We start from the raw sequence: 25,238 nt of genomic DNA, 5'->3' as shown, positions 1-25,238 counted from the left end.
TTGAGCCTAGAATATTGAACCTTTTCACAAAATTCTAATTTTAAGCTGCATTAATGCAACTCCTTTTAATTTGCATTACTGAAATAAATGAACTTTTGCACAATATTCAAATTTTTCGAGTTTCACATATATATATATATATATATATATCAGATGAATGAAGAGGCAGCACTTCCAGTATAGCGTAAACGGGTGAGGACCCCAAATATTTTAAAGCGACGTTTCGGCCTGCTCAAGCTGTGAGAAAGGCCTCATTGAGCAGGCCGAAACGTCGCTTTAATAAATTTGGGGTCCTCACCCGTTTACGCTATACTGGAAGTGCTGCCTCTTCATTCATCTGATATACTTCGTGGAGGAAGAGCCGACCTCTGTGGGGATTTGCACCCGGTACACCTCATCTGACTGTGCTGCTGCACTATTTGTGTTTTCTATATATATATATTATATATATATATAATCCAGAAGAAGGACGGCACTCCAGTAAGGTGAAAAAAATGATGATGCCTTTATTGGGACATCGACACAATTCTAACATATTTGGCTCTATAGACCACCACAATGGATTTGAAATGAAACAAACAAGATGTGCTTTAACCGCAGACTGACAGCTTTAATTTGAGGGTATTTACATCCAAATCAGGTGAACGGTGTAGGAATTACAACAGTTTGCATACGTGCCTCCCACTCGTTAAGGAACCAAAAGTAAATGGGACAGAATAATAATCATAAATCAAACTTTCACTTTTTAATATTTGGTTGCAAATCCTTTGCAGTCAATTACAGCCTGAGGTCTGGAACGCATAGACATCACCAGACGCTGGGTTTCATGCCTGGTGATGCTCTGCCAGGCCTCTACTGCATCTGTCTTCAGTTCCTGCTTGTTCTTGGGGCATTTTCCATTCAGTTTTGTCTTCAGCAAGTGAAATGCATGCTCAATCGGATTCAGGTCAGGTGATTGACTTGGCCATTGCATAACATTCCACTTCTTTCCCTTAAAAAACTCTTTGGTTGCTTTTGCAGTATGCTTTGGGTCATTGTCCATCTGCACTGTGAAGCGCCGTCCAATGAGTTCTGAAGCATTTGGCTGAATAGGAGCAGATAATATTGCCCGAAACACTTCAGAATTAATCCAGCTGCTTTTGTCAGCAGTCACATCATCAATAAATACAACAGAACCAGTTCCATTGGCAGCCATACATGCCCACGCCATGACACTACCACCACCACCACCATGTTTCACTGATGAGGTGGTATGCTTAGGATCATGAGCAGTTCCTTTTCTTCTCCATACTCTTCTCTTCCCATCACTCTGGTACAAGTTGATCTTTTTTTTTATTTTTATATTTATTTATTTTCCTTTTTTAAAATACACGATGAAATTAATAAACATTACAATAGCAAAACACATCTGATACAGGATACCCCTTTTATGGGTAATGATCAACTACCATATAAAAAAGGGCAGTATCCTGCATAATTTATATATCCCAATAAATTCTAAATTAATAAATAGAAACATAACTATGACCACCCCCCCCCCCCTCCACCCCTATTGGCTGTCGTCACTGCAGCTATAAATACGGTTTAGATTGTGTCTAAGCGGTCTCACGTGCCGCCCTCCGTTCCCTTTCCATATCTTCATAAATCTTAAATTTGTCGCATATACTGAATCCATTCATTTAGAGAGGGTGGGGAGACAGATCCCCAATGTTTAATTAAGATAACTTTAGCCCCCATCAGACCCCTCATCCAGATCTGTCTGATCCGGACCGGAAGTACAATATCTGGGGCAAAATATCCCAACATCACCGTCAAAGCCCCAGGGTTATAAGAAGAAGAGGACTCCCTTTGTAGGGCTAAGAGGACCTGTTCCCAGTACCATTTCAATTTGCTACAATTCCAAAGTAGGTGGCCGAAGTCCGCTTCCAGACATCCACACTTCGGACAACAGCATTCTCGGCCTTTATTTTAAGGGAATTTCGCTTGGACTTTTGGAGTATAGTACAATCGATGTAAGATCTTAAATTGAATTAGTCTATGAGCATTAGAGATTGTGGCCTTTCTAACATTCCTATAAATACTAGTCCAATGCAATGGAGAACAATGCAACTCTTGCTCCCATTTACTTGGACTCTTAAATACAGTTACAGTTGCCAATGTCGTTCGGAGTTTACAATACAGTGTGGCTATCTTAACCCTCTCATCTACCTGAGCAAAACAGTAATCAAAAAATAAATTCTCCCGTGACAAAAAATAACCTTTGTTGCTGGAGGCCTCATATGCGTGTTTTAGACGTGAATACATAAACAAATCTAGTAATGTACTATCAGTGAAGTAAAATTCCAGAAAGGACTTAAAATGTCCCGAAGTAAAAAGGTGACTCACGTTAAATACCCCCTTCTGGAGCCAGTAAGTATAATCTGTGATTTTAAAAAATTCCACCAGATTGCTATTCTCCCACAGAGGGGTGAAAGCAAAAGTGTGGGAAACTAAGTACACTGCTCAAAAAAATAAAGGGAACACAAAAATAACACATCCTAGATCTGAGTTAATTAAATATTCTTCTGAAATACTTTGTTCTTTACATAGTTGAATGTGCTGACAACAAAATCGCACAAAAAAAAATAAAAAATGGAAATCAAATTTTTCAACCCATGGAGGTCTGGATTTGGAGTCACACTCAAAATTAAAGTGGAAAAACACACTACAGGCTGATCCAACTTTGATGTAATGTCCTTAAAACAAGTCAAAATGAGGCTCAGTAGTGTGAGTGGCCTCCACGTGCCTGTATGACCTCCCTACAACGCCTGTGCATGCTCCTGATGAGGTGGCGGACGGTCTCCTGAGGGCTCTCCTCCCAGACCTGGACTAAAGCATCTGCCAACTCCTGGACAGTCTGTGGTGCAACGTGACGTTGGTGGATAGAGCGAGACATGATGTCCCAGATGTGCTCAATTGGATTCAGGTCTGGGAAACGGGCGGGCCAGTCCATAGCATCAATGCCTTCGTCTTGCAGGAACTGCTGACACACTCCAGCCACATGAGGTCTAGCATTGTCTTGCATTAGGAGGAACCCAGGGCCAACCGCACCAGCATATGGTCTCACAAGGGGTCTGAGGATCTCATCTCGGTACCTAATGGCAGTCAGGCTACCTCTGGCGAGCACATGGAGGGCTGTGCGGCCCTCCAAAGAAATGCCACCCCACACCATTATTGACCCAATGCCAAACCGGTCAAGCTGGAGGATGTTGCCGGCAGCAGAACGTTCTCCACGGCGTCTCAAGACTCTGTCACGTCTGTCACATGTGCTCAGTGTGAACCTGCTTTCATCTGTGAAGAGCACAGGGCGCCAGTGGCGAATTTGCCAATCTTGGTGTTCTCTGGCAAATGCCAAACGTCCTGCACGGTGTTGGGCTGTAAGCACAACCCCCTCCTATGGACGTCGGGCCCTCATATCACCCTCATGGAGTCTGTTTCTGACCCTTTGAGCAGACACATGCACATTTGTGGCCTGCTGGAGGTCATTTTGCAGGGCTCTGGCAGTGCTCCTCCTGTTCTTCCTTGCACAAAGGCGGAGGTAGCGGTCCTGCTGCTGGGTTGTTGCCCTCCTACAGCCTCCTCCACGTCTCCTGGTAGCGCCTCCATGCTCTGGACACTACGCTGACAGACACAGCAAACCTTCTTTCCACAGCTCGCATTGATGTGCCATCCTGGATAAGCTGCACTACCTGAGACACTTGTGTGGGTTGTAGACTCCGTCTCATGCTACCACTAGAGTGAAAGCACCGGCAGCATTCAAAAGTGACCAAAACATCAGCCAGGAAGCATAGGAACTGAGAAGTGGTCTGTGGTCACCACCTGCAGAACCACTCCTTTATTGGGGGTGTCTTGCTAATTGCCTATAATTTCCACTTGTTGTCTATCCCATTTGCACAACAGCATGTGAAATAGATTGTCACTCAGTGTTGCTTCCTAAGTGGACAGTTTGATTTCAAAGAAGTGTGATTGACTTGGAGTTACATTGTGTTGTTTAAGTGTTCCCTTTATTTTTTTTGAGCAGTGTATAATCTTAAGCTTGTTCCAGACCCTCTGTAGGGTCCATGGTATCAATAGGGACTTCCTCAAACCCAAATAACCAGATTCCAAATATTCTCTAATGGTTTATCCATAACCTGTGTCAAATATTGTGCTAGTAAACTCTTTAGAATTACAGCATCGCTGCATTTGTGCACATAAAAAATATCCTTGAAAAAAAGGAAATGATAACCCACCCTCCGACTCTGACAACCATAGATATCTTTGTTTTATTCACACCCTCTTCCTTCCCCATATTAGATCGTTAATAAGAGTCGATCCAAACAGGGGAAGCACACATCGGGTACATCACAATAGGCAAAATTATCATTTTAACCAATGCTATTCGATCAGTCTGTGCTAATATCAGTTTCTGCCAAGCACTAATTTTAGACTTAACTTTAATCAAAACCGGGGCCAAATTAAGCTCATAACACCTATCTATAGGAACACCAATCCTAACCCCCAGATAGTCCAAGGTTTCATTGGGAGAGAGAACCCGAACTCCACTACCCTCATCTACGGCCTTGTGGTTTAGCGGGAGGAGCAATGACTTCGTCCAGTTAATCAGATAACCCGAAAATCTGCAGAATTCCTCTATTACTTCCATCACATAAGGAAGGATTTTCCATCCCTGATCCAAAAACATAATAATGTCATCGGCGTAAAGGCTTATTTTATTGCTCACTCCCGCCACCCCAAAGCAGTCTATGCGGTTATCCAAGCGAATCTTACAGGCTAACGGTTCAATAAATAAAGCAAAAAGGAGGGGGAAAAGAGGGCACCCCTGTCTCATCCCTCAACGCATCATCACAGGAGAAGAATTAATACCATTAATATTAATGCGAGCTGTCGGCTGTTCATATAGCATTTGGGTCATTTCTATAAATACACTCCCCAAACCAAAGAGAGACATAGTAGACCACAAAAAAGACCACTCCATCCTGTCAAACGCCTTTGCAGCATCTAACGACAGAATGGAGTGGTCCAGACTACCCCCAACAGAGAGATTCAAGTACAACCCGGTAAAGACTCATCTGTATTTGCCGCCCCGGAATGAACCCCGTCTGGTTTGGATGGACCAGAGAGGCAATGACCCTCTGCAGACGATTAGCCAGAATTTTTGCTAAGATTTTATAATCTGTATTTAGGAGCAATATGGGTCTATATGACCCCACATCGCACCCATCTTTATCCTTTTTCAAAACCAAGGTGATCACTGCCTCTCTGAATGACGGAGGTAACAAACCAGATAAACAGGATTCATTCAAGATCCGCAAATAAATGGGGAGAAGCGAATTGGCGTGATACCAATATAGTTCAAACGGTAAACCGTCCGGACCTGGGGATGAATTATATTTCAACAATGGGAGTGCATTTCCCTATCCTGTGGGTCTAACTGGGGGAACCCCAATTGTTGTAGGTATTGATCCATATCATCCCGTCTAGGAGTAGGATCGGACTGATAGAGAGAGGAGTAGTATTTCACAAACTCCTCCCTAATCAACTCTGGGGACCTCACCCCATTCCCTCTTGAATTCCTAATCTCCCTTATACTAGTAGCCTCTCTCTGGTTGGCAACAAACCAAGCCAGAAACTTACCCGTTTTGCCAGATTCACAGAAGCGGTTTTGACCTTGAAAAAGAAGCTTATGCTGAGCCTTACTATACATAAGTGTCTTAGGCTGTAAATTGGCCTCCCTTAACTGGGTTATATGTTCTTCATTGTGGTTAACAGCTAGTGCAGCCTGCAAGTTCCTAATTGTCTCAGCTGTTGCTCCTTTCGGCGAAGTTTGAATCTATACCTGTTAATTTTTGTCAAATATAGGCCCCTTATATGCGCCTTCAATGCATCCCATACATAGTGTATATGCGTTGAGCCTATATTGATGCGCCAGAATTCCTGTATATCCAGATCAATTAGATGTTGCTCCGCTATCACATCGAACCAGTGCGAATTCAATTTAAAAATTCTACCTGGAGCTGGAAGATCCACCTCCCTGAACGATAGCAGGACTGGGGAATGATCTGAAATTCCATGAGGTTCATACTTAAATTTTTACAATTTGATGACTCAAATCTCGACTTACAAAAGCCAGGTCTATACGTGACATTGAGCCATAGGACTGGCTAAAGCAAGAAAATATTTTCTTATTTTCATAGAGGTGGCGCCAGATATCAACCAGCGCTCAAAGGAGAGCCAGTCCTGCCTCGCTCAGCGGAGGTGGAAAAGCGGTCCAACTCAGGATCAAGGACAGAGTTAAAGTCTCCGGCTACCAATAGTAAGCATTGATTCTTTGTAGCTATATATTTAGATAATAAAGCAAAGACAGTTGATTTGAACGGTGGAGGAATATAAATAAACGCTAATATAATCTCCTGCCCGTTCCAGAAGCCATGCAAAAAAACGAATCTCCCTTCTTTGTTAATCATGTTATCAACCGGTTGAAAATCCATCCCACGATGAATATATACGCTGACCCCTCTTCCATAAGAGGAAAAGTAAGCGTGATATTCAAAAGCAGCCCATTTTCTTTTCAATATATACAGCCTATCTATTGATGCATGTGTTTCTAATAATACCACAATTGCAGGCAAATGATGAGCCACCAGGTCAAAAACCACCGTTCTCTTAACTCTGTCTCCCAACCCTCTCACATTCCAAAACAAGATATTACGCGACATACACTATATATAAAAGAGAATCCCACTCTCCCATCTAGGAGCGAGACACGTGGACACATAGCACCAGTGACGACAGCCAATCCCTCCCTTATACCCACTCACAAAAACCCCACTACATGGTTAATAAGGTATAACACATTACCCATCAACCTCTTTCAAACCAATTCCCCCCCTAGCCTCCCGCCTCCCCACGTTTACATTCTGTATTATAGCCCCATCGAATCCAGCCATTGAACAACATCCACCTGTGCAGAGAAAAACCGAACAGAGTCATTGTGAACAACCCTCAGTTTTGCCGGGAATAACAACGAATACTTAATATTGGCTGCATCCAATCTTTTTTTTAACATCTAGAAAAGATCTTCTTTTAGTTTGGGTCTCTCGCGAAAAATCTGGATATATCGATATTAAATTACCATCAAAATGGGTATCCAATACTTCTCTTTTACGTCTAAGGACCCAATCTCGGTCCTTTGAACAGACCAATTTCGCCAAAATTGACCTAGGCGGAGCCCCTGGAGGAGGTTATTTGAAGGGGATTCTGTGGGCCCTTTCCACACAAAAAGTTGATGCATCATGATCTGGACCTAGATTTTCAATCAGCCATTTTTGAATAAAATTTGCAGGATTATCCTGTTCTACCCCTTCTGGGAAACACACCAATCTCAAGTTGTATCTATGGGACCTATCCTCCAGATCTATCACTTTCCTTCTGAGTCAAAAGCGGTCTTGATCTACCTCTTCTAGTCTCTTTTTTAATAAACTGTTCTCATGTGCGGCATAACGTAGGTGTGCGTGCCGCGCTCCTCCTCTTGCCGTTCTTCCCCTCCTCCCTCCCTACCTCCTGCTCTGATGAGGAACGCCGAGTGTAGCCAGTGAAAAGTTGACCGGATAGCCGTGCAGTTGATCCGATAGCCGGTGTGGTTGTGGCGTCCTGACAAGGTACCCTCCCCATTTCGCATCTCGCCTGGCTGGATCGCGACAGGGGGGAGTCGGCTGGCTGACTGAGAAGTTTTCGTGTACGCTTCATGGTTCCTGGCTCCTGGTGGTAATCTGGTGGTAACCTGGCTGGGCCGCGACAGTTCCTGGCTCCTGGTGGTAACATACCTGCGGCCGGCGGTGGAAGTCTCGTGGATCGGACGAGCAGGAGCTCTGGTGCCTTTACCCCAGGGATTGAGCTGAGTGGTTGTTTTGGGCTTTTCCCTTCCATGGTAAGACCGTGAGGGTTCCGGCGTATTTGAAATTATAACAATTGGCTACCTGGCAAGGCATCGGGTTATACAGCTATCTCAGCGCGTATGAATTGCTTCAAGTTGAATCTTATTGCTGTTTGGGGTAAAAGGGCAAGCGCACCTTTGGATTTTGTCCCTGATAAAATTAGGTCATCTTGCCTTTAAAGCTGTGGTCTCTGTGTGAGACCTGTTCCAGGGGGGTGGAAACTGAGATGTGCTTCAGAGGAATTAACTATCTCAAAGTTTTATTTGCCTCCCTGATATGCTTCCAGAGTTATCATCATCTTATATGCTTCTTCCCTAACTTTTACAGTTGCCGGAGGGTAAATGCATGCATGCTAATCCTTTTCTTCCACTCTCTGCTTGTATCTGCCCTATATGTACATCTGTACCTAGCCTATATGTACCCAGCTTATATGTTCTTTTCTTCTATGTACTCAGCTTTTGTATGTGCCAACCTCTATAAGCACTCAGTTTATGTTATTCCTGTGTGTGGAACATGTATCTAACCCTGAGCTTGATATAGGTTGGTTGGGTCTTTACAGTGAACGTTGGGCTTCTCTCATACCGGTCCGTGCTATTAGTGGGTCTGGTATTGGAAACTCCTTTATAGTTTATATAGTCTTGTACTAATACTAGTTTTTTCTGGCGGTGTATTATATGTTTGGATCGCACCTTGAGGGTCCCCTAGGATGCCGCCTAAGTGCCGTAGGTCTGGAGGAGTACCCTCGCCGAAAGGAGGGTTAGGGGGTAGCCCCCAGGGTCGATTAGACAGATTTTTGAAGTCACCACCACCTAAAACTAGAGGAGGCGTCCAGAGATCTGTTCCACAGGCTGAGTCGGGACAGGCTAACACGGACCGGCTAGAACTAGGTACCTCAAAATCTATTATTCCCCAGAGTGAAGATTTGGATATTATTAATAAAAAACTCTCAGCTATACTGGGAGTAGTCAATTCCACCAGTACCTCAGTTGCAGAGCTGGCCTCCTCCCTTTCAGTAGTACAAGGAGATGTTACGATAATTAGGGATGAATTGACAAAATTGAGACTGAAGGTGAAGGAGTTGGAATCAGCAGTTATATCTGGTACAAGTTGATCTTAGTCTCATCTGTCCACAGAATGTTGTTCCAGAACTGTGAAGGCGTTTTTAGATGTCGTTTGGCAAACTCTAATCTGGCCTTCCTGTTTTTGAGGCTCACCAATGGTTTACATCTTGTGGTGAACCCTCTGTATTCACTCTGGTGAAGTCTTCTCTTGATTGTTGACTTTGACACACATACACCTACCTCCTGTAGAGTGTTCTTGATCTGGTCAACTGTTGAAGGGTGTTTTCTTCACCAGGGAAAGAATTCTTCGGTCATCCACCACAGTTGTTTTCCGTGGTCTTCCGGGTCTTTTGGTGTTGCTGAGCTCACCGGTGCGTTCCTTCTTTTTAAGAATGTTCCAAACTGTTGTTTTGGCCACGCCTAATGTTTTTGGTATCTCTCTGATGGGTTTGTTTTTTCAGCCTAATGATGGTTTGCTTCACTGATGGTGACAGCTCTTTGGATCTCATCTTGAGAGTTGACAGCAACAGATTCCAAACACAAATAGCACACTTGAAATGAACTCTGGACCTTTTATCTGCTCATTGTAATTAGGGGATAACACACACCTGGCCATGGAACAGCTGAGAAGCCAATTATCCCATTACTTTTGGTCCCTTAACAAGTGGGAGGCACATATGCAAACTGTTGTAATTCCTACACCGTTCACCTGATTGGATGTAAATACCCTCAAATTAAAGCTGACAGTCTGCAGTTAAAGCACATCTTGTTCGTTTCATTTCAAATCCATTGTGGTGGTGTATAGAGCCAAAAAATTTACAATTGTGTCGATGTCCCAATATTTATGGACCTGACTGTAGTTAAATAACTAAATAAGTAAAATATGTGTAAAAAACGCTGAGTACATTCACCGTAAATTACTAGTATTTGATAGCTAGGTACATAATTGAAAGCTAATTGCTTATATTGTGCATAAGGTAAAAGCTGAATACATACAATATCTACAAGCAGAGTACATAAATAGTATATCTACAAATAGAGACATAACGATTAACTAACTAATATACTCACCATAGTATCCATTATAAACTAACCTGTGGAACACAGCAACCTGTTTACTCTGCCGAATTAGTAAACCTATTTTCATATATACTTAACCTATATGTACTCAGCAAATTGGAAAGTATATCAACAGGAGTGACTTAAATACCCATTCTAAGGGCTCTTTCACACCTGCGTTCTTTTCTTCCGGCATAGAGTTCCGTCGTCGGGGCTCTATGCCGGAAGAATCCTGATCAGTTTTATCCTAATGCATTCTGAATGGAGTGAAATCCGTTCAGGATGCATCAGGATGTCTTCAGTTCCGGAACGGAACGTTTTTTGGCCGGAGAAAATACCGCAGCATGCTGCGCTTTTTGCTCCGGCCAAAAATCCTGAAGACTTGCCGCAAGGCTGGATCCGGAATTAATGCCCATTGAAAGGCATTGATCCGGATCCGGCCTTAAGCTAAACGTCGTTTCGGCGCATTGCCGGATCCGACGTTTAGCTTTTTCTGAATGGTTACCATGGCTGCCAGGACGCTAAAGTCCTGGCAGCCATGGTAAAGTGTAGCGGGGAGCGGGGGAGCAGCATACTTACCGTCCGTGCGGCTCCCGGGGCACTCCAGAGTGACCTCAGGGCGCCCCAAGCGCATGGATCACGTGATCGCATGGCACGTCATCCATGCGCATGGGGCGCTCTGACGTCATTCTGGAGCGCCCCGGGAGCCGCGCGGACTGGAAGTATACTGCTCCCCCGCTCCCCGCTCCTACTATGGCAACCAGGACTTTAATAGCGTCCTGGCTGCCATAGTAACCCTGAAAGCATTTTGAAGACGGATCCGTCTTCAAATGCTTTCAGTACACTTGCATTTTTCCGGATCCGGCGTGTAATTCCGGCAAGTGAAGTACACGCCGGATCCGGACAACGCAAGTGTGAAAGAGGCCTTAGACGGATTAACAGTTTCCGGTCATAAGGATTAACCCATTAACATTAATATACACATACTTATACTATTGATTGGAAGAATGTATAAAGTTCACACTGTATAACACAGAGACTATAACTCTTAACAAAGGGAAGGCTATACTCGCGTACGGTGGATCAAAGAGATAATTTTTCAGTTTTTATGGGACAAACTTTTTTTTACCTTTTTTACCTGTTTGTGGATATACTATTTATGTACTCAGCTTGTAGACATTGTATGTATTCAGCTTTTACCTTATGCACAATATAAGCAATTAGCTTTTTAATTATGTACCCAGCTATCAAATACTACTTATTTGACGGTGAATGTACTCAGCGTTTTTTACACATATTATACTTATTTAGTTTTTTAACCAGTTACTCAGCTATTAAGCACTCGTAGTTCATGAAGAATGTACTCAACCTTTTATGCACTAGATTATATGTATTCAGCTATCAAGCATTCATAATTCATGGTGTAAATATAGGCACAAAATCTACAAGATTTTAGGTGATATACATTTGATATATTTCCCCTAAAAGTATATACATATTGGTAATATACACATATTTGAATCGGTATCACATATATATATATATATATATATATACACACACACACACACACACTCACCTAAAGAATTATTAGGAACACGAGTTCTATTTCTCATTAATGCAATTATCTAGTCAACCAATCACATGGCAGTTGCTTCAATGCATTTAGGGATGTGGTCCTGGTCAAGACAATCTCCTGAACTCCAAACTGAATGTCAGAATGGGAAAAAAAGGGGATTTAAGCAATTTTGAGCGTGGCTTGGTTGTTGGTGCCAGACGGGCCGGTCTGAGTATTTCACAATCTGCTCAGTTACTGGGATTTTCACACACAACCATTTCTAGGGTTTACAAAGAATGGTGTGAAAAAGGAAAAACATCCAGTATGCGGCAGTCCTGTGGGCAAAAATGCCTTGTGGATGCTAGAGGTCAGAGGAGAATGGGCCGACTGATTCAAGCTGATAGAAGAGCAACGTTGACTGAAATAACCACTCGTTACAACCGATGTATGCAGCAAAGCATTTGTGAAGCCACAACCCGCACAACCTTGAGGCGGATGGGCTACAACAGCAGAAGACCCCACCGGGTACCACTCATCTCCACTACAAATAGGAAAAAGAGGCTACAATTTGCACAAGCTCACCAAAATTGGACTGTTGAAGACTGGAAAAATGTTGCCTGGTCTGATGAGTCTCGATTTCTGTTGAGACATTCAAATGGTAGAGTCCGAATTTGGCGTAAACAGAATGAGAACATGTATCCATCCTCTGATGGCTACTTCCAGCAGGATAATGCACCATGTCACAAAGCTCGAATCATTTCAAATTGGTTTCTTGAACATGACAATGCGTTCACTGTACTAAAATGGCCCCCACAGTCACCAGATCTCAACCCAATAGAGCATCTTTGGGATGTGGTGGAACGGGAGCTTCGTGCCCTGGATGTGCATCCCTCAAGTCTCCATCAACTGCAAGATGCTATCCTATCAATATGGGCCAACATTTCTAAAGAATGCTATCAGCACCTTGTTGAATCAATGCCACGTAGAATTAAGGCAGTTCTGAAGGCAAAAGGGGGTCCAACACCGTATTAGTATGGTGTTCCTAATAATTCTTTAGGTGAGTGTATGTATATATATATACACTGCTCAAAAAAATAAAGGGAACACTTAAACAACACAATGTAACTCCAAGTATCACACTTCTGTGAAATCAATTCTGTGAAACTGTCCACTTAGGAAGCAACACTGAGTGACAATCAATTTCACATGCTGTTGTGCAAATGGGATAGACAACAGGTGGAAATTATAGGCAATTAGCAAGACACCCCCAATAAAGGAGTGGTTCTGCAGGTGGTGAACAGAGACCACTTCTCAGTTCCTATGCTTCCTGGCTGATGTTTTGGTCACTTTTGAATGCTGCCGGTGCATTCACTCTAGTGGTAGCATGAGACGGAGTCTACAACCCACACAAGTGGCTCAGGTAGTGCAGCTTATCCAGGATGGCACATCAATGCGAGCTGTGGCAAGAAGGTTTGCTGTGTCTGTCAGCGTAGTGTCCAGAGCATGGAGGCGCTACCAGGAGACAGGCCAGTACATCAGGAGACGTGGAGGAGGCCGTAGGAGGGCAACAACCCAGCAGCAGGACCGCTACCTCTGCCTTTGTGCAATGAGGAACAGGAGGAGCACTGCCAGAGCCCTGCAAAATGACCTCCAGCAGGCCACAAATGTGCATGTGTCTGCTCAAACGGTCAGAAACAGACTCCATGAGGGTGATATGAGGGCCCGACGTCCACAGGTGGGGGTTGTGCTTAGAGCCCAACACCGTGCAGGACGTTTGCCATTTGCCAGAGAACAACAAGATTGGTAAATTCGCCACTGGCGCCCTGTGCTCTTCACAGATGAAAGCAGGTTCACACTGAGCACATGTGACAGACGTGACAGAGTCTGGAGACGCCGTGGAGAACGTTCTGCTGCCTGCAACATCCTCCAGCATAACCGGTTTGGCATTGGGTCAGTAATCGTGTGCGGTGGCATTTCTTTGGAGGGCCGCACAGCCCTCCATGTGCTCGCCAGAGGTAGCCTGACTGCATATGGTACTTGTGAGACCATATGCTGGTGCGGTTGGCCCTGGGTTCCTCCTAATGCAAGACAATGCTAGACCTCATGTGGCTGGAGTGTGTCAGCAGTTCCTGCAAGACGAAGGCATTGATGCTATGGACTGGCCCGCCCGTTCCCCAGACCTGAATCCAATTGAGCACATCTGGGACATCATGTCTCGCTCTATCCACCAACGTCACGTTGCACCACAGACTGTCCAGGAGTTGGCAGATGCTTTAGTCCAGGTCTGGGAGGAGATCCCTCAGGAGACTGTCCGCCACCTCATCAGGAGCATGCACAGGCGTTGTAGGGAGGTCATACAGGCACAGGGAGGCCACACACACTACTGAGCCTCATTTTGACTTGTTTTAAGGACATTACATCAAAGTTGGATCAGCCTGTAGTCTGTTTTTCCACTTTAATTTTGAGTGTGACTCCAAATACAGACCTCCATGGGTTGAAAAATTTGATTTCCATTTTTTTTTTTTGTGTGATTTTGTTGTCAGCACATTTAACTATGTAATAGGAACCAGCGGCTCAACCTGTAGACCGGATGGAGGTGGGTGCTCACCTCTCGGTCCACCCAGACCGCACGGCAGACAGAAATTAGTAATAAAAAAATGAGGGGCATTCCTAATAAGGGAACAAAGAGCGGTAATCAAGATAAAATGTTATCCAATTAAAATTTAATGCACATACACACATCACATCCAATTGTCATATAAAAACATTTCATCAATAACAATAAAAAGTAGAAAACCAGGTGGGGTCCTGAAAAAACCTATTACAAATGAACGTTCAAAGGTTCTGGGAAACTGCCCACAATGAGAATAAGTCCCAGCAGGTCAAATGGGCCTGAATGCAATTCCAAAAGCGTGTGGTTAAATAGTATCAGGTGGAGGTATAGTTGCCACACAATGTCCAGCCTCAAACCTCCAGGGCAGGAGGATAGATGGTTAAATCAAGTCCTGGAGATAATCGCTTTACAGATGTAACAGAAATGTAGCGAAATGTAGCGCTTATCCAATGTAGCGAAATAGCAGTGAATGCTTCTTACCATACACCTTCAGTAGGCTCGTTGTAGTGAAGCAAAGTAGCAGCCAAACACAGCTGAACGCGGCGTCCCACGTGGTATGGAGTCAAACGTGACGTCTCACGTGACTCACCAGCTGAAGTTATGGTAGCGTATCTTGTTGCGCTTACAAACACCACCTCAATGCGAGACTGGCTCTGCAGATCACCCCGACCGACGTGGTCACTGCTCGGTCACTTGCGATGCTTGGGGGAAAAAAGACTCACTGTCCCGACTTGCCCAAACGCGTTTCAGGGTATACACCCCTTCCTCAGTGGACAAAGTATTTCAGAAGAATATTTAATTAACTCAGATCTAGGATGTGTTATTTGTGTGTTCCCTTTATTTTTTTGAGCAGTGTATATATATATATATAAATAAAATAGTGATCTTCATTCAAGGGAAAAGAAATTACCTCCACCAGCCAGTGTTCATAAAAAGAAGCAGTAGCTCTATATTTTATGTTTTAATCTTCATTTTATGTGGAAAAGTATAATAAAGATATCTGTACATTTTTACTCAAAATCCAGATAGTGAGTGCCTGTTTTTCTTCTTCCTTTTTATATGAATTATTGGTTGTGACAGTGTGAGTCACTCAAAACAGTGCACCATCACCACGTTTGAAAAAGAGGGAGAGCCACTATAGACTTATTTTACTATTTCTTAAGTCATCACTTGCATCAGTTTGCACTCTTCAAAAGCCTAATAATTTGTATGGGCTTAGATTAGAGATCATAATAATAATGCCATATATCCCCCAAAGATGGAGCAATAACAGAAATCACAGCTTTCCCGGATTCTACACCAAACATGAAGGCTCAAATACAAAAAATAAATAAATAAATCACATCTTCTTACCATATCTTTGAATCCACCAAGTACGGCGGCGGTTATAATCCCCAGGAACAGACCCACAATGTTCAGTATAGTTACTGACCAAAGTAAGTGGTATAGATGTACAACATCGTCGCAGCTAGCAACATCAATATATTCATAGTACAGACCTGAAATTCCAGCCCTGCAAATAAAATTTAAAAAATACATTACGGTATTTTGAGGATTAGGTAGGTTGAAAAAAGACAGTTTCATCAAGTACACAACATGCCTAGATTAATTATAATATTAAATTATTAGGTTATAGAATTATTTTCAACCTAACTTCTTGGGTGCAGAGGCTTGGTGATCATCTAGCACAGCGCTGTACATTATACAGCGGCTGTGCTTGGTATCACAGCTCAGCCCCATTCACCTCAATGGGCCTGAGCTGCACCTAGGTCATGTGACAAATGAACGCGACATCAGATGGCCTAGGGGAAACTGCGAGAAAGCCGCGGTGCTACTGCGACCGCCTGTGCCTTCTCAAACAGCTGATCGGTGTGTGAGCCTCACTGATCATATATGGATGACCTTTCCATAAGATAGGTCATCAGTAAAAAACACTCCTGGAAAACCCTTTTAATTCTGATTAATGTGACGATATGTGCACGTAGGCATGTATGAAGTCTAAACAGGCTGCACTTTTTAGCAGGTATTGTGCATCTCAGTTTCTGCTTGACTCAATTTTTAAGCCTTTTTTTTTTACATACTGTTACGCTTTGATGCAAAATTGCATGAAAGTGCCATGACTAAACCGCTGGGTGGCATTTTCACAATATTTAACATTCAGGTTTTATTTCAGTTTACAAAAAAAAAAAAAAAGAGAGTTTTCCAGAATTTTACAAAATGTGCAAACATATGGTAAAAAAAAAAAAAAAAAAAAAGTGTAACTCACCTTTCCAATGCCCTGGTGTTCCCACCCCTGCTTATAAAGTCAATGAGGGGCGTTTATCAGTGTCTTTACGCCAGTATTATTTTGGCATTAAAAGCCAAAAATTATAGCGCACATATTTGCACCATAAATTGTGACTTTTTGAGCTTCTGGACACTTTCTAAAGGGGTGGGGCTTCCCGGAAGGGGCAGAGCCCATCATGGTCCACCGGATTTACTTTAAATTATGCCAGAAACTGGGGTAAGATACAGCCCAAGTTACACCAGTTTGTAGCTAACATAAATTTAAGTTTCGGGAGCATGGAGGGCCAGAGATACGCCTAATTTATTAAGAGGCATCTCTTACTCCATCACAAAGGGGATCGCGACTGGTGTATGGGAATGTCATAATAAATGCTCCCCAATATGTCACTGCTGTGGCCTATACAGTGGGGCAAAAAAGTATTTAGTCAGCCACCACTTGTGCAAGTTCTCCCACTTAAAAAGATGAGAGAGGCCTGTAATTTTCACCATAGGTATACCTCAACTATGAGAGACATAATGAGAAAAAAAAAAATCCAGAAAATCACATTGTCTGATTTTTTTAAGAATTTGCTAATTATGGTGGAAAATAAGTATTTGGTCAATAACAAAAGTTCATCTCAGTACTTTGTTATATACCCTTTGTTGCCAATGACAGAGGTAAGAGTATTACACTCACCAGTAATCCAGTTTCCAGGAAGTCTCCATGACACCACATCCTGAGATTGACTTCCTTCTGATTGGACAGGAAAAACACAGAGGTTTAAAAACCCTACCCCCTCCCTCCATCGCCAGTGTATTTTAACGAAGAACCCCAGGATGAAAGGATATTATAATAACAGGAAAAAAAAACGCTGAATTAAGTATCTAAAGGGTGGGATGCATGTGGTGTCATGGAGACTTCCAGGAAACCGGATTACCGGTGAGTGTAATACTCTTTTCCCCAGTCGTCTCCATGACACCACATCCTGAGTAAATATCAAAGAAAATTATTAGGGGGGGGACAACTGCAGAGAGGACTTTACGTCCAAATCTTAGGTCGTCGTTGGCAAGGATATCTAATCTGTAATGCTTGGTAAAGGTATGAATTCTTTTCCAAGTTGCTGCTCTGCAAATTTGATGTAAAGAGGCCGAAGCTTTTTCCGCCCAGGAGGCGGACATGCCCCTTGTGCAATGTGCTTTCAGGGAAGCAGGGGCTTCTTTCCCTTTGACTTTATATGCTTCAGAGATAGCTAATCTTATACATCTGGAGATGGAGCTTTTTGCTGCTTTTTTCCCCTTATTGGGACCTGAAAACTGGACGAAAAGATTTTTGTCTAATCTCCACTGTCTGGTTGCTTCCAGATATTTTAGGACAGCTCTCCGAACGTCTAATGTGTGGTAGGAGATTTCTTGTTCATTTTTAGGATTGTTGCAAAATGAGGGAAGTACAATGTCCTGTGACCTATGGAAGGTAGAGACCACTTTTGGGAGAAACGTAGGATCTAATTTAAGTACTAGTTTGTCATGGAACATGGATGGTTCTTGAATGGACAAGGCCTGCGGCTCACAGACTCTTCTGGCCGATGTTATTGCCACTAAGAAGATAGTTTTGATGGTAAGCCACTTGATGGGGATTGCGTCCATAGGCTCAAACGGACCAGAAGTCAGGCCGGTCAGCACTGTATTAAGATTCCAAGGAGCTACCATGTTTTTGATCGTGGGTCTGATCCTATCTGCTGCCTTGAGAAATCTAGTTACCCAGGGATGTTCTGTGAGGCTGGTGTTATATAAGGCTCCTAGCGCCGACACTTGGACCCTAAGGGTATTAGGGGACAGTCCTAAGTCTAAGCCTTTCTGAAGAAATTCCAAGATTAGTGGGATATTGGACTTGAACTGGTCAAAGGATTTTCCTGACCATTCAGCGAATTTTTCCCATATTTTCAAATATTTACCGTTCGTGCTTTGTTTCCTGCTTAGGAGTAAAGTGTTCACTACTTTATTGGATAACCCTAGGTTCAACAGAGTGGATTCTTCAGAATCCAGGCTGATAACTTTAACATCCGTAGCTCTGGGTGAGTAATAGGTCCCTGACTTAGAAGGTCTGGCCTCAGAGGTAGAAGGAGAGGGGCTTCTATGCTGAGGGCTTTTAACAGCGCAAACCAACTCCTCTTGGGCCAAAGGGCAGTTATCAGAATTAACGTACATCTTTCCTTCTGAAATTTCTGGAGAACTCTGGGGATCAGTGGAAACGGAGGGAATGCATAGACTAGATTCGTCATCCAGTTTTGGTTGAAAGCATCCACTGCCAGAGGACGATCCCTTGGGTTGAGGGAGAGGAATTGACTCTACTGGTGATTTTTTCTGGACGCAAATAGGTCTACTGTCGGTCTGCCCCATTTCCTTGTGATTAGTTGGAAAACCTCCGGGGATAACTTCCATTCTCCCAGGTCTAACGTGTGGCGACTCAGGTAGTCGGCCTGAACATTTATAGATCCTTTCAGGTGGACTGCTGATAGTGACTATATTTTCCCCTGCCCAGGAGAAAATTTTGTTTGATAGGCCCTGTAGTAGACAGTGTCTTGTGCTTCCCTGGTGCTGGATGAAGGCCACTGCTGTTGCATTGTCTGAATACACTCGGACATGGCGTCCTAGTGAGATCAGACTCGTGCGTTTCAATGCCTCCCAAATTGCCCGCAGTTCCCTGAAGTTTGAGGATTGATGTTTCACGTAATTTGGCCATTTCCCCTGGTAGGAGTTCCCTTGGACTAATGCTCCCCAACCCTGGAGGCTCGCATCCGTTTTTCTTGGGCCCAAAATACCCCATTTTCTAGGTTGGTCTCTTTGAGCCACCAATTCAGGGAATTCTTCACTTTTTGATCTAAAAATATTCGTTTTTCTAGAGTCGTTTGAGATCTGTTCCACTTGTTTAGAATGAATTTTTGAAGTGGTCTTAGGTGAAATTGTGCCCAGGCCACTGCTGGGATACATGCGGAAAGGCTTCCTAACACCTTCATTGCCTGTCGGATGGAGCAGAATTTTACTTTCTTGAAGTTCCTCAGCGTTGTTTGAAGTTTTTTTTACTTTTTGATCCGGAAGAAAGGATTTTTGGGAGACTTTATTTAGTGTTATGCCTAAGAATATCTTTTGCCTGTTCGGGATTAAATCTGACTTTTCCCAGTGGATTATCCAACCTAGGCCCCGGAGATGGTTCAAGACTGTCTGGAGGTGGACTTCTAGAAGAGTTTCGTTGTCTGCAACTACTAACAGGTCGTCCAGATAAGGGATCACGCAGATTGCTCTTTCTCTTAGACTTGCTATGGCTTCCGCCATTACCTTTATAAAGGTTCTTGGAGCTGAGGAGATCCCAAAAGGGAGACACTTGAATTGAAAATGTTGAATGTGTCCCTTTAACTCAATTGCAAACCTCAGGAATTTTCTTGATGACCTGTGTATCGGGACATGATAATAGGCATCCCTTAAGTCTATTGTGGTCATTACTGCGTCCATTTTTTATAAGCTTTACTGCCGACTTTAGAGTTTCCATTTAGAATTTTTGATACTTGACGAATCTGTTTAGGTATTTAAAATTTATTATAACTCTGGATTTCCCATTCGTTTTTTTTATTACAAAGAGACGGGAATAAAATCCTAGTCCTATCTGCTCTTCTGGGACAGGTTCTATTGCGGCCAAGCTTAACAAATCGTTGATGTCGTTTTTTAAGGTACCAGTCTGACATGTAGGAAGGGTAGTAATAACAAATTTTTGTGGGGGGGGAGAGAGTAGCTCTATTCTGTAACCCTCTTCTACAATGTTTAATATCCACGCATTGTTTGTTATGTGCTCCCAAGATTTTTGAAAGGAGCTGAGCCTTCCCCCTACTGGTATGGCATCATTGTTTGGTATTAGTGGAGGAGGATTCTGCTCGATTCGGGTTGAAAAGGAAATTTCTTCCCCTGCCTCCTTTTGCATAGCTCCACCTTCCGGACTTCCCTTTAGCTTTCTTATTTTCGGGTTGATAATGTCGGTCACGAAAAAACTGCCTTTTTTCTTTGTATCTTTCTTCTGGGAATCCCCTTTTTCTATTAGTAGCATTCTCTAAGATTTTGTCAAGGTCCGTTCCAAAGACGTATTGACCATGGAAGGGGAGCGCTATTAGTTTATTTTTGGAAGTAATGTCTCCTGACCAAGCTTTGAGCCATAAAGCCCGTCTCGCAGTGTTGGATAAAACGGCTGTCCGGGCGGACAGTTTGACAGACTCTGCTGCTGCGTCTGCTAAAAAAGAGGTAGCCATCTTTAATAAGGGCAAGCTCTCCAATATCTGGTCGCGTGGCGTTTTATTGACGAGGTGGATTTCTAGTTGCTCTAGCCATAAGTTTAATGTTCTAGCTACACAGGTTGAAGCTACTTCTGGTTTGAGAAGGGCCGCTGTTGCCTCCCAGGTCTTTCTTAAAAGACTTTCTGCTTTCCTAACGGGTCTTTTAGTTGTGCTGAATCCTCAAAGGGTAGAGCTGTATGTTTAGCCACCTTAGCTACTGGTGCTTCTACTTTAGGGATGGTTACCCAGTCAGTGCAGTCATCTGGGGTAAACGGGTAACGCCTTTTAATCCCCCTTGGAATAAAGGATCCTTTGTCTGGTTTCTCCCACTCAGAACGTATCAACTTCTGGACATTATCTGGTACTGGAAAGACCGCGTTTTTTCTTTCTCCTAGGCACCCAAAAATCTCGTCTTGTGTTGACCTAGGTTTCTTTGGTATTTCCATTTGAATAGTAGCTCTGATAGCTTTGATCAGCTCGTCAATGTCATCCGAATTGAACAAAAATCTTTGTATTCGTTATCTTCATCTGAGGATGCAAACAGTTTTTGTACTGATTCAGAGTCCAAAACTGCCAGACCTTCGGAGTCTGAGTCAGAAATAAGTAAATTACTTCCGCGGATGTCTTGCGGAGGAGTGATTTTTGGTGTTGGTTCCTTAGATGTTAAGGCCAACTGAACCTCCTCTTTAACTACTTTTCTAATATCTTCAAGAAAACTGATAGATTCTGATTTAACGACATTGGATGTGCATTCCTTACAAAGGGGTTTAATCCCTGTATTGGACAGTCGTTTATATCAGATACCACATTTTCTGGCTTTCTTAGTGGAAGTAGCTGAATCCTTTTCTCCCTGAAAGGTAAGGGAGGGAAGGATGAGCAGACTAACCCAGCACTACATAGTCATGTGCCTCAGAGCAGGCTACTCACAGTCTCTGGATTTGTTGCAGGCTCGGTTCCAGAGCCCGGCGTGAGGGGGGTGCTCATCTCGACTCCCGACCGCTTCCAGGGGCGCACTCCTGATAGGGAAAGCTGCACTGTGCAGGGCGCCATTGTGCAGGTCCTGTGGGTTTTTATAGCCTCCTTTGCCCTGCCAGGACCTGCGGCGCATGTTAGTGACGTCAAGACGCTTTGGCTCCGCCCCCAGCGTCTGACGTCACCCGCCTACCGGCCGTAAGGGACTAATCATAGTGCCGATCCGCGCCATAATCTTCTTTCCCCTCTGCATTAAGTCCCCCTGGACCGCCGCAGAGAGGATCTTCGCAGGGGGGCATATCGCAATGCGCCCGAGCCCAGGCTTAACCTGGAGGAGGAGGGAGAGCTGCCCTGTCATGGAGGAAAAAACAGGTGAGCCCAGCTAGAGCTCCATACACCTCTCCGGCTTCCTATCCTGATGGGACAGGAAAAACACTGGCGATGGAGGGAGGGGGTGGGGTTTTTAAACCTCTCTGACTTCCTTCTGATTGGACAGGAAAAACACAATCTCAGGATGTGGTGTCATGGAGACGACTGGGGAACAAACGTTTTCTGTAAGTCTTCACAAGGTTTTCACACACTGTTGCTGGTATTTTGGCCCATTCCTCCATGCAGATCTCCTCTGGAGCAGTGATGTTTTGGGGCTGTCGCTGGGCAACACAGACTTTCAACTCCCTCCAAAGGTTTTCTATGGGGTTGAGATCTGGAGACTGGCTAAGCCACTCCAGGATGTTGAAATGCTTCTTACGAAGCCACTCCTTCGTTACCCGGGCGGTGTGTTTGGGATCATTGTCATACTGAAAGACCCAGCCAAGTTTCATCTTCAATGCCCTTGCTGATGGAAGGAGGTTTTCACTCAAACTCTCACGATACATGGCCCCATTCATTCTTTCCTTTACACGGATCAGTCGTCCTGGTCCCTTTGCAGAAAAACAGCCCCAAAGCATGATGTTTCCACCCCCATGCTTCACAGTAGGTATGGTGTTCTTTGGATGCAACTCAGCATTCTTTCTCCTCCAAACACGACGAGTTGAGTTTTTACCAAAAAGTTCTACTTTGGTTTCATCTGACCATATGACATTCTCCCAATCTTCTTCTGGATCATCCAAATGCTCTCTAGCAAACTTCAGACTGGCAGGGACATGTACTGGCTTAAGCAGGGGGACACGTCTGGCACTGCAGGATTTGAGTCCCTGGCGGCGTAGTGTGTTACTGATGGTAGCCTTTGTTACTTTGGTCCCAGCTCTCTGCAGGTAATTCACTAGGTCCCCCCGTGTGGTTCTGGAATTATTGCTCACCGTTCTTGTTATCATTTTGACCCCACGGGGTGAGATCTTGCATGGAGCCCCAGATCGAGGGAGATTATCAGTGGTCTTGTATGTCTTCCATTTTCTAATAATTGCTCCCACAGTTGATTTCTTCACACCAGGCTGCTTGCCTATTGCAGATTCAGTCTTCCCAGCCTGGTGCAGGTCTACAATTTTGTTTCTGGTGTCCCTCGATAGCTCTTTGGTCTTGGTCATAGTGGAGTTTGGAGTGTGACTGTTTGAGGTTGTGGACAGGTGTCTTTTATACTGATAAGTCCAAACAGGTGCCATTAATACAGGTAACGAATGGAGGACAGAGGAGCCTCTTAACCTGTTATAGACACAGGGTGTACAGGTACGCCCTGATACCCTGGTACTTAAGGACACAGGGCGTACCTGTACGCCCTGTGTATTTCCGATCACCGCCGCGCGGCGGTTATCGGAACCCGGTGCCTGCTCAAATCATTGAGCAGGCACCTGGGGCCAATGCACCAGGGGGTCCTGTGACCCCCCAATGTAGGCGATCGCAGCAAACCGCAGGTCAATTCAGACCTGCGGTTTGCTGCGTTTCAGGGTTATTCGGGTCTCTGAGGACCCGATAAGCCGGAACAGGATGGTGATCGGTGGTGTGATAATACACCACCAATCACCATCCTGCAATCCTGAGAGGTGATGGTGACATCACATCTCAGGATCGCCTCCGATTGGTTCGCTGCAGGGGCGGGAGGTTCAAATTATCGCAGCGCTCCTCTCCTCCTCCTTTTCAGTCCGGGAGCCCGAGAAGAGAGAAGCACGTCGTCGGATTTCAGCACCCCATCTGTGTCCAGCACCCCATCTGTGTCCAGCACCCCATCTGTGCCCCAGCACCCCATCTGTGCCCCAGCACCCCATCTGTGCCCCAGCACCCCATCTGTGCCCCAGCACCACCCATCTGTGCAATCAGGTACTTAGGGTTAGGCAGGTATATAAAGGGAAAGTTAGTGGAAGTAAAAAAACAAAACAAAAAAAAAAACTGTTTGTGATTGCATCACCCTAAATCGGGTGTCTGGAGTCCACAGCACAGCTGTGTGACCCTAGACCCCCTTCCCCCCAGGGGTGCTGCAGCTTGCCCCCCCCACAAAACTTTTTTGGGGCGCAGGCAGGTTTTTTTTTTTGTATGCGTACGCTGACTGTGGCCAGCACTCTTAGCGACCAGCCACTGTCAGCGCATCGCACACCCCACCGCTGATCAACTTCGGACAGTGCGATTTGAGCCCGTGATTTTGTAGGCCAACCTGGAATCCAAATCCGCTAGAGCCCAGGAGTCAGTGGTACTCCAGCCATGGTGTGTGCTGGAACTATGCTCCTGGTCTTCATATTCCATCTGTCTAGTGAGGGCCACCCTTGTGGTCTTACTGTCACGGCAGGGAGTGGGGGAAACCCCCCACCGTGCGGTGTCAGAGGGAAGTAACATGATCAGCGTCAGAGCAAGGATGTCTCTCTAAGACTGTCGCCAGCCCCTGGAACAGCAAACAGGAACCAGGGCATCAGCCACCAAACAGCCCAGAGAAACCGCACTGAAAGCTGCGTCCACCTCAGACACGGTTCACAGTAGGTCGCTGCCGGCATGCATCCCCAACCAGCACACAGTCAGTACACCAAAGAATGCAGCCAGCACACAACACCAGCAACAGAATGGACGAGGAGGAACGCAAACACCAGTGACGGTTCACACCAACTGCGACCAACTGTCACAGGGAACCGCACTGTTAACAGCGTCTCGCCTTTCACCCTCCCTCCGGAGGATAAGCATGTGCACCAGAAAATGGCAGGTGACACATGCTGGGCCCTCTTCCGAAGGCTCCAAGCAAGGAGCCATTGTGGTCATACTGTCACGGCGGGGAGTGGTGGAAATCCCCCACCGTGCGGTGTCAGAGGGAAGTAACAGGATCAGCGTCAGCGCAAGGATGTCTCTCTAAGACTGCCGCCAGCCCCTGGAACAACATGCATGGCAACCATGTCACGGCAATCACCCAGAAAGCCGAGACACTGCCACCGCATGCACACACAGCAACACGATGCCGCGGGCAACCGCAAGTGTAGCAACAGTGTCACAGCGCACACCATAGGC

The 25,238-nt window shown here is 44.7% G+C and overlaps 1 protein-coding gene across 3 annotated transcripts in view; it reads right to left on the bottom strand.

The window, feature by feature from the left end:
* Window positions 1-25,238, bottom strand: part of TMEM255A (transmembrane protein 255A) — a 123,497-nt gene that overhangs the window by 6,542 nt on the left and 91,717 nt on the right. For all 3 annotated transcript variants that reach the window (XM_040405793.1, XM_040405794.1, XM_040405795.1), the window contains one exon: window positions 15,622-15,781. In XM_040405793.1, coding sequence (XP_040261727.1) covers window positions 15,622-15,781 — 160 coding nt within the window. The remainder of the gene's footprint in view (window positions 1-15,621; window positions 15,782-25,238) is intronic.

Source organism: Bufo bufo, chromosome 8 (assembly GCF_905171765.1).
Source record: "Bufo bufo chromosome 8, aBufBuf1.1, whole genome shotgun sequence".
Taxonomy (NCBI): Eukaryota; Metazoa; Chordata; class Amphibia; order Anura; family Bufonidae; genus Bufo; species Bufo bufo.
The sequence above is the reverse complement of the archived record's forward strand: the minus strand, read 5'-3'. Positions and strand labels throughout refer to the sequence as shown.